The sequence below is a fragment of the Pantherophis guttatus genome, chromosome 7 (genome assembly GCF_059756535.1).
Source record: "Pantherophis guttatus breed Tessera chromosome 7, ASM5975653v1, whole genome shotgun sequence".
NCBI lineage: Eukaryota > Metazoa > Chordata > Lepidosauria > Squamata > Colubridae > Pantherophis > Pantherophis guttatus.
The window spans coordinates 32,565,380-32,581,816 of record NC_142069.1 but is presented as its reverse complement, the minus strand read 5'-3'; the positions used below and the strand labels follow the sequence as shown (position 1 = coordinate 32,581,816).

Sequence of the window (16,437 nt, the reverse complement as noted above, 5' to 3'; positions counted from 1 at the left end):
CTTGAGTTTGCTTGTTTTATTTTGGCATATTTGCCTCCCTATTTATCTTGATATTATAATCAAAAATATGATCCTATGATATTTTAGATTATATTGATACAATCAAAGGCCTTTCTATAATCAATGAAGCACATAGTGCTTCTTTTGATAGTTCTTGGCTTTCTCAATTTTCCAACATGCATCAATAATAATGTCTCATGTTCCTCAGCCTTTTTCAAAGCAAACTTGAACATCTGGCATTTCTTTTTCTATGTATGGCTTTAATTTGTATTACACTACTAGTCCATCTTTAAAGTATTTTGCAGGGGTTGGGTGGGGAAATGCCCCTGATGCATTAGTGATATGGTTATGACTTAAACCAAGGTCAGGTGAATGGCTCTGGCTCTGGATTTTCCTGTCTCTGAAAGCGTACTTGGCATTTTCAGTACAAATTTTTAAATTCTCAAGATGTACCTCTTCACATAAGCCTTGGGGTCATGCTTCACTACTGAATGATAAATATGGTTTGCATTATTTACATTAGTACATGTGTCAGCAAAGAATACAGTAGTGGCCCAAACTATTTAAAGCAGTTTCAGAATATATGTGCTACATTCAGTGGGTGAAAATATTTTCATGATTCTGTACAACAAATGGAAGCTGCAGAGTCACCCAGACTTCTATAACTTATCTAATGCTCAGAATTGAATCCCTATATACCTGTATATACCTATATAATTCCCATGGTCAATTAAATCCATTTTCTTTAAGACCAGAATATCAAACATACTTCTAATTTGGAATAACTCAGCTGAAAAGTATTTTATGGCCAGGAAACTATAAATTCTAGTCCCCCTTTAGGCATGAAACCTGGGTAATTTTGGGCCTGTCATTCTCAGCTCAACAGAGTTGTGGGGAAAATGAGAAAGCATTTGTATGTTTTTCATCTTAAATTATTTATAAAAACAATAAAAGCAGTGTTTAAAAATCTAATGTGTTCAGTCAAGTTAAGCTTTCTTTTGCCAATATCTTAGATAATACCCTTGCCCATTAATCCAGTCAACTGACTTAAAATCTGGGTTGCTGCAGCAGCTACGTTTTCCAGGAAAATGTTTGGGAGCAATGAATTTGTCAACTTTCTAGTTGACTGCCCATTTGGACATAGGCCAAAACTTCAAGCAAGGTAACTTGTGATCTATTTTTATTTCTCAATTTCTGAAGTTGGATCATTCTAACAGAAATGCCTCAGAAAAAATATTTCCATTCCTGAAGCCATTCATTACCAGAGCTATTCGATAGGCAGAGGCTCACATATGTGTGTAAACTTACAAACATGCATACCCACATGCAGTTGCATACACAGTCTAGCAGTTAGTAGGTGAACCATTGCAGCTATGCAGTCACCTTACATGAGCTCTATGTATAAGGTAAAACAGCACTGATAAATCCCAATGAATAGAACCAGTTCATCCTGCAAAGGATCATATTTTTCTTGCCTATCACAACTCATTTGTGATTGTGAACTCAAATGATGATATCTCATTTAAGGGGGATAGAGTTTATTGTGGAAACCAGTCAAACCTGTAAACTCAAGTAAAGAGATGCTAGTATGGCTGGCTTTGTAACCCATTATTTTTCCCTATTCAGTTGCGGTAGGATATACATGCAATAAATGAATAAAATTATAATTCTGCTTTTACAGCTCACAGGGACTAATCAAGAACCCTAATGCATAGCAATAAATTAAGTTCATCTCATCTCCCTGCTCAGTCTAGACCTGAGCAATAAATGTGAGGTTGTGCTTAGAACATTGCAGTCACTTGTCTCAGAAAAAATCAATACAAGTCAGTTTTTCCCATCTTACATAAGGGGAATTTCCATATCAAAACGAGCAGAAACTATAGAATTGTATCTAGAAAATAAAGATTTGTTTCAGAAACCACAGACTCTTGCATCTTCTCTGATCTTTCAAATCTACTATTCTTCCTTGTAATAATTTCACCCCATCTTCTGCTTTCACAGCTGGTGAATACATATTAAACTTACCTTTCAGATTCTGTTCTGTCTTTTGTATCACGAAATGATAGCTGTTGCCCAAGATATGATAGCTGGGAGTAAAGTTAGGAAATAGATCTTTATATAATCTTGGGTCTTCCACATTAAAGTCATAAAACTAGTTTGTTGTTTGTTTCTCCTAGGTTACAGAGGAGCAAAGGGACCAGGGCGTGTCTTTAAGTTGCTGGTTACCACACACATTCAGATTCATGGGGACTGTTTTGCCTATCTGTCAAACACATACCTTAATTAAAGATGGATAAATATTCACTGTTAGGTTTAAAATAGTCATAAAGCAGCCTTGCTATAGATAAAGTTTATACTTGTTTTTTTAGGGGTCAGCCAAAAAGATTTAAAGCTCCAGATTTTAAGATGTTTGCAGGTTAGATGAACTGGTCTTTTAAATAAAAAGTTAGGTAAAGGTAAAGGTTCCCCTCACACATACGTGCTAGTTGTTGCTGACTCTAGGGGACGGTGCTCATCTCTGTTTCAAAGCCGAAGAGCCAGCGCTGACCAAAGATGTCTCCATGGTCATGTGGCCGGCATGACTCAATGCCAAAGGAGCACGGAATGCTGTTACCTTCCCACCAAAGGTGGTGCCTATTTTTCTACTTGCATTTTTTATGTTAGAACTTCCTAATATTATTTTCATCAAAGAAAATAATATTATGCCAATTTTCTGCCTTTGCTCAAAGAAATGATTAAACAGGAAATTTAGTATAAAGACTTGCTATGCTCCAGATGACAGATCTTGCCTAATATTGAAAGCAAAGCAACTGCATTGATCAACAATCCATTTACCAAGATCTGAGTTTAACTCTGTATCTTTAACTTTATCTGTTGGAATCTTTAGCTTTATCTGTAAGCTGTTGGAAGAAATGTCCATCTGGGTTCAGTTCCAAGTGGGGAGAAAGACACTGGAAACATGGAAGCTGTTTGGAAAGATGGTTTAATGGTGGACAGGACAGGTTTGAGGTCCTGGGCAATTGAGCATATGGGTGAGAGAGAGGGATTTATACCCTCTCTTGGGCTTTGAATTTCATCTTATTCTATTGGTTGCAGTCAGACTCCCATGGGGCTATGCAGTCATAGATGAGGCTGTCTGTGTCTCAGGCTTGGTTGAATCTTGCTGAGTGATTCAATGAAGGGCAATTTCCTATTGTGGCTCAATGGCTTTGCCCTGAAGGATAATCCCATCATCCTGGAGCTGAGGCCCTTTGTTTTATAGATAGACTGGCCCAGTTTTTTGTCTTGTAGATAGGTTGGCACCAGTCTTTTTGGGGCTATTAACAAAGGTGGGGGCTGCTTTCCAAGAGCATGTTTCTTCTTTTCTCATCCAAGGAGATATATAATATTCAGCCTTTTTAATATTTCCTAGAATATTTCATTTTTCTAGGACAAGGGTGCTAATTTTCTACAATGCCATCTGTGAATTTGCTTCATTTAAAAAAAAATCCTGCAGTTCACCATTTCTCAAGACAAAATGAAGAGAAAATTCTTAAATAACAGCATCCAGTAATGTGGAATATTAATGTAGTGAACTTCCTTCACAAATGCTTTTTAAAATTGGAATTTTAATTCTAAGGCACCACTATTGTCTTCTATGTTCTACAGCAGGGGTCACCAACCTTTCGGACCTCAGGGACCACCAAATCATAATTTTAAGTCTCGCAGACCACTAATATGATCTGCCTAATGACTGGCTGGGTGGGTGTGGCTAGGTGTTCATGTGACTGGGTGGGCATGGCCAACTCAATGTCATTCGTGTCGAGGGGCACCTCGCCGACCACTACTCGCCCCTCCCCTCCCAGCCACTCCTCACCTGCCTGCCCAGGCTCCTTAGGGCCCCAACAGGAAGCAGTTGCTGGAGCTAAGCAGCCACCACTAGAAAGAGTCGGCAAAACAGCTGGCTCAGTTCAAATTGGATCTGGCCGAGGAGGCGGCTCAGCAGAAGCACCTCACTGAGGACTACGAGCATAGGCTTTCCAAGCAGAGGGAAGACCTGCAGGAGTGCAAGGCCAGTTCCAGGCCATGAGGCAGTCCCATTAGAACAAGGCCCTCCGGCTCTTCGCCACCATCGGCACCTGCATATATCTGGCCATAGTTTGAGGACCCCTGATTTAGTGCAATATAAAAAATGCAAACAATTTTTCTGAGGACCACCAAAATTTTCTCATTGACCACCAGTGGTCCACAGACCACCAGTTGGTGACCGCTGTTCTACAGTGCAACATTTTGCCAAAAAGGATTCACATATTGGAAGAAAAAAATCCAAACATATATAGTGGGACCAATAAGAATGTAACACTCGTTTGTCATCTTTTTTTTGGATCCTAACAGATATTATCCCACTGTATAGTTTGGATTTTTCTTCCATGGATCAACAATGTTATAATTTTATTTTGTATATTGAAAGATACAGATGTATACCCAATGGTTCTGCAAGGACAGCATTTGTGCCAAATATTGCTGACTGACCAATTTCAGGGCTTCGATCTACAATGATGTTGTATTACAGCTTACTAGTATTGATGATCTGATTAGTAACCGAAAATGAAATGCTCTAAGGAGTTCACTAATTAAATCAGCATAAATGGATTATTCTTGTAAACAATACACAACCCTGAAAGCTCTACGCATTCCAATTTTTTTGTTGCTTATTATTTATTTGTATTAGATCACATGGAATTAGTAACTGCACGTCGCTGCGGGGCATCGGTAATAGACTTGGCTGGAGCCGAAACTGGGCAGGACCTGTAGATCGCAATAGGCGTGGTCAAGCTGTCCCTCCCCCCCACCGCACCTAAGAACTCTCACGCATAGCCTTTCATTCATTTATAGGCACGAGTGCGTACATATTTGTAAACAACGGTCAATGTAAACTCGCACGTGACTATCCCACGCATATAGACAGATACGTGGTCACTCATTTCAAGCAGACGTTAAAGGAGAGGACGTATGGAGAGAGTGGCCAGCCCCTTTCTTACGCCTGCGAAGACCGGAAGAATCTTGGCTTACGCCACTCATTCCTCTCCGGTTTTGAGACTCCGGCCTGAGATTTCCTAAGAGTCCGGGGAATCCTCCGCAGCCCTCCGCCAGGCCCGGACGGGTTGCCAGCCCGGTTTCCAAGGATCACATGAGCAGCTCTTATCTTCCTAATTGGTTCCTTCGTGGGCCGACGCCTCCGGCGGATCGCAGCCTTGTCGCCGCTGAGGAGTTACGGCCGCCGAGTAAAGCGGGGTCGACGCGCAATGGCCGATACCTCCGGGAGTCCGCCGCGCATTCTCTGCCTCTTTGACGTGGATGGGACCCTCACCCCGCCCCGGCAGGTAACGCGATCGGGAACCTTCGCCTTCACCCCTCCCGCATTCGCCATCGTCCTCAGCTCGTCCTTCAACGCCTTTGCGGAATGAATGGGGACCGGGGGGGGGGATCCCGGGAGCCTAGGCGGGCGGGCGGGGGGGACCCTGGAGCGTGCCGCAGAGCAGTGGCGCCTGAACCCGGGAACGCCGGGCGAGCCCAGCGGGGAAAAAAAGCGACGCTTCTCCTGTCTTCTCCTCTTCTGCCTCGTTCCCGCCCTTTGAAGCTCTGGATGAGAGGCGGTTGCGACAGACGCGGTGTGGGAGTTCAGTTGCCCTCATACACCGGAGGGGGGGAGGGGGGAAAGCTGCAGGTTGCCCAGAGTGGGCTTTTCAAAACGTTTCCATTCGGCACCGATTATGTAAGAAATGTGAAGGGGACAAGCGACTCGGGTTGGTTGGGGAGATTAAATTTGGAATGTTTTGCAGGACTAGAGAGTAACTTTAACTTGAAGCGAACTCAACCCCCCACTGAGCCTAGGGAGCGCTTACCACAGGATTGGCATATATACGATCAATGGCGCTGTTGTCTTCCAAAATTGATCAGCCAAATATATCCAGAAGTGCCCCTATCAAACCAGTGTTATCTAGAAACTATGTAACCTAGGCTATAATGGCGGTCCTCAAACTTACCAGTGCAATTGAGCCCAACATTTCTTTTGCTAAGGAAGACAGTTAAGTGAGTTTTGTCCCACTTTACGACCTTTCTTGCTACAGTTGTTAAGTGAATCAGTGCAGTTGTTAAATTAGTAACCCGGTTGTTTAGTGAATCTGTCTTCCCCATTGACTTTGCTTATCAGAAGGTCACAAAAGGTGATCACATGACCTTAGAACACTGCAATAGTCATAAATATGAAGCAGTTGCCAAGCATCCAAATTTTGATCAAGTGACCTGGGATGCTGCAACGGCTGTGTGAAAACAGTCATAAGTCATTTTTTTCTGTGCTGTTGTAATTTCATACAGTCACTAAACAAAAAAATGTAAGTCGACTACCTGTAGTGCAAGTGCAACACATTTGGTGGTACTACAATGGGCTGTCTGTTTAGGTTCATTCATTGCAAGTATTGCATGGGGGAACAGCTTGCAATTTTCTGTCAGCCTCCCTATTGAGTTTCCTGTGGGAAGCTTGCAGTGAGCATTGGAACTGTTCCTTCCTTCTCCCTCTCTCTCTGTTCCTTACTTCCTTGCCCCTTTCTCCCTTCCTTTATTCCCTTTCCTCCTCTTGCATTCCTTCCTTTCTCTCTGTTCCTCCCTCCCTCCCTCCCTCTCCTTTCCAGCAGGCAGATAAGTGGCTGCTGCCAGGTGGGGTAGGGAACAAGGAGTGCAGTGCAAGTGCAGAAGGATTTATGGGAAGCTGCCAGGGAATGTTGAAAATGAAGACCAGGAGGCCATCACTGACCATGGCAGCACTGATGCAGCAACAGCCAAACAATTCTGAAGCAGACACAACCCCCCCAAATTTCATTCATTTGGAAGTCATATGCCCATAGGAGTCATTCTATAAATGAGCCCATTTCAGGTACCTTAGTTGAAAATATTTTTCCCTGTGATGCACTGTTTTGCCCAGATAAAGGTTACAGACATGGGAGTTTTTGTAATATATAAATGGCTCCATTCTAGATTTGTATTCCATTAACTGGTAGCTGGACCAGTTAATGAGTTTCATATAAATCTGCATTTCATGAAAACTTAATTCTCTGTCCATTTTGAAGCTATTGCAAATACCATTCCTCCAGTGACTTTTTTCTTCAAATATATGATATTTAAAACTTTAATCCATTCATCTGTACAGCAGAGCTAGCAGTACCTGTAACCAATTTTAGTATGATGATTGAAAGCTGGAAGGGACTATCAAGCTTTATTCAGTGCGTGATTCTTCACCCATTTCTTTGCTGGACTGATATCCTGATTAAAATACCAAGAAGGTCATTTTGTTGCATTCAGTCTAAATGTAATTTTCCAATTAGGTCAAATTCTGAAAAACAAAACACTTGGACAAATAAAGTAGTATCTTGCCCTTTATCAAGGTGATCAGCACATCACTACACCAAGCATCATTTAGAAAAAAAATAATGCTCACCACTAAATTTATTATTCCCTAATCTCTCTAAAGTTTGAAAAGCCAACATCATTGCCCTGAAGTAACAAAAACCATGATAGAATAGTAAATGAGACATAGGTAAGCCAGCAATGTCTGTTATTGTTTATAAATGAAAGACCAAGTAGTTCTGACTGGTTAAGAATGAGATAGAAGAGATATGAGCAGAAGGAAAAATTGTCCATACATTTCCAATTTCCCTTCCCTGGACTGTCCAAAGCTCTTAGATTTTATTGCTCTCCACCATTTCTAGACAAGGGTTTTCTAACGGTTTGGGTTGGGTTTTTATCTACTGATTACAATTTATCTGGTGATTTTAAACATCAGTTGCCCTGGTTTATGAATGCTTATTCTGTCATGATGAATTGATTCGATTTTAACACACACAGGATCCATGTGTATGTGTTCGTTGCATAATATCAGCATGGTGCTATCTATAGTTTTTCCATAAGAATCTTTTCTCTGTTTCCTTCAGAAAATTGAGCCTGAAATAGCAAAATTTCTTCAAGAGCTGCGTAAAAGAGTGATGATTGGGGTGGTTGGAGGCTCAGACTACTCCAAAATAGCAGAACAGCTTGGAGAAGGGGATGAAGGTAAGTAAGGTGTCTTTTCTTTTGTCTCACTTAATTTTTATATTACAGAATTTTTATTATTGTTTGGACATTGTTGAATGGCTGTATATTAGTGTCAGATCATGTTAGTGAACCATAATTCAAACAAAATGGAAACTTTTGGCAAATTCTCCTATAGCAAGGCTGCTCTAAGTATCCTGGACAAGTTATTACTTTTAATGTAAAGATTATTTAAGAGTTTCAGCCAAGACACTGGCCATTCTTTCCTATACAAATGCTTTAAAGTCATAGAACAGAATAGGAACATTGAGTTTTAAGACTATTGGGCACAGGAGCAGCCTTGCAAGAGGTATTACTGTACTCTTTCCTTGAACTTATGTGGCAAGCTCTAAGTTTAAATGTACAGTTCTACATACATAACCAAGAAACTCAGGTGAAAAAAATCAAGGATAGAAACACTCCAGAATGCAGGGAATATAGGAAACAACAGAAATTTGCAATGTAAATTTTTAGAGACTAAAGTAGCTTTCAGAATAGAGAAAGAAATCATGACTTTTATTTTTGTAACAGTCAATGCCCCACCTGTAGCCTGCAACAATCTAAGTGAGGTTGAAAAATGTTAATATTCCATGCTTACATAAATTTGCATGAAAATGGCAAATTGCTTTCCAGTCCAATTTCCAGATACACCATTAAGTTAATGGAATTTCACTGTATGCTTTCAGTTTAAGCTAGATCCAGTGCAGTAAAAAAATGGAACAGTTATTATGTTTCTCTGTGTTAGTCATCATGTTTTGTCAGTAACAAAAACAGTACAATATCATATTCTGAATCCTTCCTTCCAAGGAAAGGTGAGAACTCAGGTTTAGCGCTCCTAAAATTATAAATGAGCATCACTGTTTACACAGCTTTTTTAGAGAAGCAGCGCAAATAGAATTCAACTAATTCATCCATCTTGGCCCCTAGCCATCTGAATGATGAAAAGAGTTGCATTAATATTTGACTGATTTCTCTTCCATTGATTTTTTTTTCTCAATTTCTCTACTCTTCCAACAACCATTTCCAACAGTCATAAACAAGTTTGATTACGTCTTTGCAGAAAATGGCACTGTGCAATACAAGAATGGGCAACTAGTCTCAAAGCAGGTAGGGGTAGCCTCTTTGTGTTTCTCCATTGACATTACAAATATTTTCCTGCCATTGCTTTTCACCTGAAATCACTCATAGGGAGAAGGTTATATTCAAAACCAATTCAACTCATCTGGCTTCACATAGGAATTGAAATAAAGAATAACCTTATTTTAAAAAAAGAGGATGGATAATTTTTGTTGCCTAACTATTGTTTGCACCAACCCTCACTGGTGCTTATAGTGACTTAGTTTGCCAGGAATTGAAACTCAATTAACTCTGGAGGACCACTGATTGCATAACCTTTTAATAAACCTCCAAAGAGAAAGCAAAATCTCAAAGAGTGATGCCTGAAAAACATTATTTCATAATGTAACATACCAGATACATGGTTGAACATTATAAGTTATTTTCTTTTTGACACAAAATACAAGATAATAAGAGACATTAAAATTTATATTTAATAAGACAACATTTTCTGATCCAACATCCGCTAAATGTGTTGTAATTCTTAGAAATGGCTGGGATTGCTGAAAATTACGGCCCTAATTGGATTTTGAGGAGACCAAGTCAAACGAGGCTGTTTTAAGATTATTATTTTCCTTTCAGTCCTCTTCATCCAGATATGACAATCTAGAAATGTCGTTGATTTTAGTACTACTGCAGAAGGTAAAATTGTTTCTTGCATCTTTCATCATAAAGTAAAATTTGTTAAGCAACATTTTAAGATTTCACCTACCTTGATTTCTACTCCTGTTGGCAAAGGCCTCCTTTGTTTCTAATTAACATATTGTGTGGTGAAAGCATCTGCTGTCTTCTGCAAGAATCATTTTTATCAATTGTATCCTTTGTTCAATAGGCTATCCAGAACCATCTTGGAGAGGAACTTTTGCAAGAGCTGATCAACTTTTGCCTTAATTACATGGCACTTCTAAAGTTGCCCAAGAAACGGTAATGTACTTTCCTTATATCGATATATGAGGATATTTTACCATATAATGTTTGGAATTTGGATCACAGATAAACAAAGAAATTACCCATCTTTCTTTTCCTAGGCAAGGAACAATTTTGTCCAAGTATAAAGTTTTCCCCATTTTCTTATTATTTAACCATTTTGTTAGAATTTTTAACTAATTAGATGATATATTGAGAAGAAAGTCCTTAATCTTCCACCCTAATTTGAAAATAGTCAGAATATTTTCTCAAAATTAAGCCATTTCAGTTAATTGTTTGGGGTGTATGTGTCATATTCAGCCTTCTACAGGAGGCTGCTGAGAGACACGAAGGCATGATTTTAAAGGTAGGTGTTGAGATAGTTCAGCTTGCATTCATAGGCAATTGCTTTTTAAGTATGGGAATAGGAACAGAAGAACCTTCAATCTGCTTGGGTCCTAAAAAAACAGCCGAAAGTCTATTTTTTTAGGCAATTTTGAACTGTGTTTGAGATTGGGGATTGGGATTAAGAGTAAATTTGAAGTAGTGGGAGGATGACAGAATGAGAATAGAAATAGGAGTAGTTGGCTTTCCAGAAATTTCGTGCTCCTATTCCTATGCTTAATTTGTCTTTTAAAAATGCAGTATCACTGAAATAAAATCACTCAATTAAAAAGTCAGTATCATTGAAATGGAATTATTTTAACACTGAATTTTAGCAACCCAAATTGAAATACTGGAGATCTTCAAATAGGGTGCTGGTAGAGGCTACATGCCCTCTTTAAGATAGAAGTTGCATACCTTTGTTTCAATCCCACGGATTTTGAGCGTTTGTAACAGTACAGTGCTACCTTCCTACCTTATATTCTTCTTTCTTCTCCAAATATACAAAGGGGAACATTCATAGAATTTCGCAATGGAATGTTGAACATCTCTCCCATTGGTCGAAGCTGCAGTTTGGAAGAACGAATAGAATTTTCTGAACTGGACAAGGTAAATACAAGCATTAGGCTGCCCAATGCATTATCAGTGGGGATGTTTTTATTATGATATATAATTACTTTAGGATTCCAATGATATTTTAGGTAAGGGTGTATGTAAATCTTTTATTTAGTTTTTATGAACAGGACGTACTATGTGAGGAAGCTGAAATTATACAAGAAGATTAACCTAACAGTTTGCGGAAGATCTCTTTGCACTGGTTTCTGTGGAGGAAAAAGTGGACTCTGATAAATAAAAATAACTGAAGTGTCTCTTTTCACACTTCTGGTTGCCTCCACTATAGAAAGAGAAGATACGAGAGAAGTTTGTAGCAGCTCTGCAGAGGGAGTTTGCAGGCAAGGGACTGCGATTTTCCCGAGGTGAGTATAAGAAATTTCTCACAGTCATTTTGGATGCTTTTTAGTGCATTTTATTTTGAGTGGGATTTGGCAAATAAAAATAAAATTCTATTTAAAGCAGGCATGTGGGGAATATAAAGTGATATGTGACTGCAAGGAAGTTAAGTACAATTTTAGTTTGTATCAATTGAAGTTTCCAAATCACAGGAAATAATGCCTATATTTTGTTCAGACTCCATTCCTGTATTGCTTTGGCACCACATTTTAAAAACACTTTAAAAACACTGGAGAAGGCCAGTGGAGATGTTGAAGGCCAGTGGAGATAATTGATAAATGGAGATGATGGACATAGAGTCTTATGAAGAGAGATTGAAATAGCAGGACATATATAGCCTTGAGCAGGAAAGACTCCGAGGAAATACGACAGCATTCTTCAAAAAGCTGAAAGAATATCACAAAGAATGCCAAGACATTCTTGGAATGAAGGAAGGGTTATACTCAGGTAGATTTCTCATATAAGTGGAGTTTTTCACAGCTTGAACTTCTGAATATCATTTTTTCAGTTGGCCAAATTTCTTCCCGTGGTTCTAGCAGGACCCACTATTCCTTATGGTGATGATGGCGGCTTCTGGCATCTCTGCCACCAATATGCCAGATTTATTTAGGAAAAAGTATTAGGCTACCAATCTGTCAGAGATGATATTCAAAACACTCATGAAGAAGGTCCCTGTAGTGTTAGGGTTAAACTGAATTATATGAGGCACCTGCTAGGTCCATCCATGTTAATTAACTTCAAGCCACCCAGAGTTATCATGTGGCTAATAAATTTTACAAATAAATGATAAACATTGGGTTTATGATAAACATGAGTGTTTCTTGTAGTCCAGTTACACGAGAACATGATAAAAGAAACCTTTCCCCCATTAGCCATATTATTAAGCACATTTTCACATATTTTTCTGAAATGTATTTGAACTCTGCACATCATGTGTACTCAAACCAACTGTTTCTTGTTTGTATCTTCAGCTGAGAGCCCACCACTAATGCCAATTAATCTCATTGCTATGGAAACATCAACTGTAATATTATAATGTGTCTGGGAATCAGGCCGGCACAGTAGCGCAGATCCATGAGTCATGTTAAAAAAAATGTTTGCACAAAGACACAGTGTCTTATGCCAGAGATAGCAAAGGAAAGATTTTACTCCCAAAAACTCTCATCTCATTTTCACTAAATTTTCTCTAAATCTGACAGGTGGTATGATTAGTTTTGATGTTTTTCCGGAGGGCTGGGACAAACGCTATTGCCTCAACATCCTTGAGGATGAGAAATTTGATGTCATACATTTCTTTGGAAATGAGACAACCCCTGTAAGTATATGATAAGAAACCATTTTAAGGACTGAGGAGAATGCTTCCCATGTTCTTCTCAGAATGAACTCTTCTCAGAGCCCAGTTATATGGGTCAAAGACATCTTCTTTGTGATCTTCAAACAGTAATTTCAATGTTTGAAAATATCAGTAGGCATATTTGGGCGCCTCACATATTGCCTGTTTACAAATTGAAGGGTCCTACAAATGCTTCTCTGATCAGAATTTTCAGTGAGCAAGGCCGTGTTTGTACAACAAAGCCAGCTTGTATCAAGATCTTGCAAGTCATGCAGACCCACAGCCCAAGATATGTTCTGGCAGCCAAGTCATTCTTTTCCATGGACTGTTTCATCCACACATGAAAGAGGGAGTACTTTGAGACTAACCTGCTTTTTTTGGAGGAGAGATTAGAGTTGCTGTAAAAAGGCTTCTTCAGTAGTTCTCCCCCCCTCCCCATTTTTGTTAGCTCTTTCATAGGCTTGCATAAAATGAAGACAGAAGAGCTGCCCAATAGGAGACAGCAAACTTTTCCTGGCTCTTGCTAGGTTTTGAGGAAGCCAGCCATGCGCAGGCAGTTGGCTTCCCAAAAGCCAAACAGGAGCCAAGGGAGGCTTGCAGTCTTCTGACTGAGGCAGGAGGTTTGTTCTGAAGCTGCTGTCTTTGCATGTAGGCAGCAGGTTTCCCAGAAGCCTAGCAAGAGCCAAGAGAGGTTTGCAGTCTCCTAACGGCCAGCTGATTGGGCAGAAAGTTCTGAAAGCAGCTGTCATTTCTGCGAGGAATTGGTGTGCTGAAAGTAGCAGCTCTTTCAGGATGCATGGGGAGCAAACCCAAGCACTGCAGGGTTCCAGTGGGGCGGCACGGGGGGAGGGATAGAGAGATGGGAAGGTGTTAGTGTACATGTGGTCGATCTGAGAGCGAATGACAAGGGGATGTTGCAGCTGCCATAATTTAAAAACAGGGTTGTATGTAGCTTTTGGGGGGAAGGGATCTGTCGTAACTTCCAATAGATGTTACATGACCAGTCACATAGTGAGAACTGTCTGTATGCATTTTTAAAAAGAATCGTTAACTTTGAGATGCGAGTAAGGCCCTTTTTCCATCTATGAAGACTTCCTTGTTGCAAATTTTATTCTTGCTTAAATCAGTTCATAAGGCTCTTTGTATTCTTTCTCAATTATGAATTTTTAGAGGGACTATAATTTCCCTGGGAATTGGCACATCCAGATTGTCTTGAGCTAATCTAAGTGGAGCCAGGTACCCTATCTCAGTGGAGGCAGGAGGATTGGATGCATGTTTTTTCCATAATTGCTGTCACAGCACTTCCAGCCTCATGAATTTAAAAATCATAAAGCAGAAGGAATAATCTTCTTTATGTCCTTAGGGTGGGAATGATTATGAAATCTATGATGATCCTCGGACAGTAGGACACAGTATCCATTCTCCCCAGGACACAGTTCGGCGATGTCGACAGATATTCTTTCCAGAGACAGTGAACAAATCTTGACCCATGGATCTTCTGCTGCTATTCTTCTTGTTCACTTCATAAAAGCACCTTTTGAATTATAATCAAGGCTTGCTGAAGCCCAAGGTTGAAATGCACTTTGGAAATGGAGGTGAAGTGTGAAAAGAGAAAGAGTTGAAGTGCCATCACCAGTTTGTAGTAGTAAGAATCTACAGAACGATGACTGCCATATTTCATCCTCCCAGCCCCTAAAACAAAAAGTTTCGTTTTAAAGGGAGCCAAGTCCTTTTTCTAAAACTTTGAGAGAGAAGGAGAGAAATAGAAAGCTGGTAATCTCTTTATATTCACCCAAATCAATTTCTGTGATTAAAATAATAGTATTAATAGGTTAAAGGAAAAACAATCTGATCTTTCAAAGTACTTTCATATTCTTGAAACCCTTAAGATGGCCTGCCATTTTTTAAAAATTAGAATCAGGTCTTTTTTCAAGCTAATATGAATAGGGAAAACACCCCTAATCTATTATTAGCCATGCAGAATGCGGAGAGAGGTAGAAAGTAAACTTTGAAACATAGATCCTAATGAAAATGATTAGTCATAAACATTACCATTCTACTCAGCTTTCAGTATCCATTAAAATATTATGTGGCTTCTGATCTAATATGTGAAACCATCTGTTTAAAATATGACTTTGGTGCTCAGGTTTATTTTATCATAGATAATATATTTTTAGTCCAATAAAAGTACAGTTTGTGTGTTGAGGTCCACACATCTTAGTAGCCTTGCATATTGCAACTGCGCCTTCCCACAACTAGGTCTGGGGAGCAGCCTTTGCTTTAGCTTCAGTTATTAGAATATTGTCTACTTGCACTTTCTTCCCATTGCACATTCTAACTCTTCAAGCTGGATTGTACTTTATCACCTTAATTATCCAACCTAACTATAGAAGTGCTGGCAATAGCATTTAGATCTAATAATTAGATTAATGGAATAAAAATGGGAGGTAAATACATCTTTTAAATCTATTTACATATTATTTTGACTCTCTCAAATGCTTTTTATTCAGCTAGGTATATTAAGGAGTGAAAGAAATTTGCAGAAATGTCAGGACTATCAGTTAATTTTCATAAATTATACATATACACATACATATATATATATATGCATTATAATTAAAAATATTAATAAAATCTTTACATATAATTATTTACCAACTTGAAAGAAATTAAATAAAGACCTAAAGACATGGCTCTTTCAGCAACTTCCCTGATCTGCCATGGATTTTAACTTGGGGATTTGGGGATTTTAATTGGTTTTTAATATTATTTAATTTGTATCTATTGTCGGGTTGTTTTATTGTGAGCTGCCCCGAGTCCTACGGGAGAAGGGCGGCATATAAATCTGACAAATAAAATAAATAAATAAATAAATGAATGAAAAACTAGGCTTCAAAACATTTCAATATTTTAGGATGAATTACAGTGGTTAAAATGAAAATGCTTGCACAGTTGAATTTTTTATTTCAGTGCCTCCTAGTGGTAACTCCTAAATAGGCTTTAAGACATTGGCAAAAAAAAAAAAAAGCTTCTATTTTAATCTACAAAAACTAAGAGTAAATAAAATTATTTATATACCGATAGATCTCAAAAACAGGGAGGCTGGGTCATGCCCAATTCGTTAATACATTATCGAGGATTGCAGCTAGGGCATATGATTCCATGTATTCTGGGAGACTCATCTAAAAAATTCATTTTGAAGCTATGTTAGAACCAGATAAATTTATAAATCAATGGCTTTTAATCCAAAATGTTTTTCTAGAATAAAACAGATTGAAAATATTTTTACTAAAACAATGCTTCAAATTTGAAAGAGTAGATATGCAGTTTTGATAAAGCTTATTCCTCCTTTTACTGTCAACATAAATTGATCAGGATGATTATTATGGTTTGGCTAAAATGAAATCTTTGAGAAAAAAATATTTATAGATTTTTATAGTAATAGAGAACCTTTCAATATAAATCAGATTGAGCAACAAATAGGTGACAAATTACCATCTGATATCAACTTAAATTTCTTTTGGGCGATAGAAATATTAGAGATTCAACAACATGATCTGATACCCATTTTGAGAATTTAATAC

At 38.7% G+C, this 16,437-nt stretch overlaps 1 protein-coding gene across 3 annotated transcripts; it reads left to right on the top strand.

The window, feature by feature from the left end:
• The first annotated feature begins 4,853 nt into the window (after positions 1-4,853).
• On the top strand, positions 4,854-14,594 carry PMM1 (phosphomannomutase 1). 3 transcript variants are annotated; one of them, XM_034403183.3, is made up of 9 exons: positions 4,854-5,363; positions 7,968-8,085; positions 9,134-9,210; positions 9,802-9,861; positions 10,052-10,143; positions 11,019-11,118; positions 11,411-11,486; positions 12,720-12,835; positions 14,217-14,594. In XM_034403183.3, exons 1-9 carry the CDS (start codon positions 5,286-5,288, stop codon positions 14,337-14,339), a joined length of 840 nt encoding a protein of 279 aa, XP_034259074.1. In that variant the 5' UTR covers positions 4,854-5,285; the 3' UTR covers positions 14,340-14,594. The 3 variants fall into 3 exon arrangements, with proteins under 3 accessions (XP_034259074.1, XP_034259075.1, XP_034259076.1); XM_034403185.3 differs by lacking the exon at positions 4,854-5,363 and adding an exon at positions 6,843-6,913; XM_034403184.3 differs by lacking the exon at positions 9,802-9,861.
• The last annotated feature ends 1,843 nt before the right edge of the window (positions 14,595-16,437 follow it).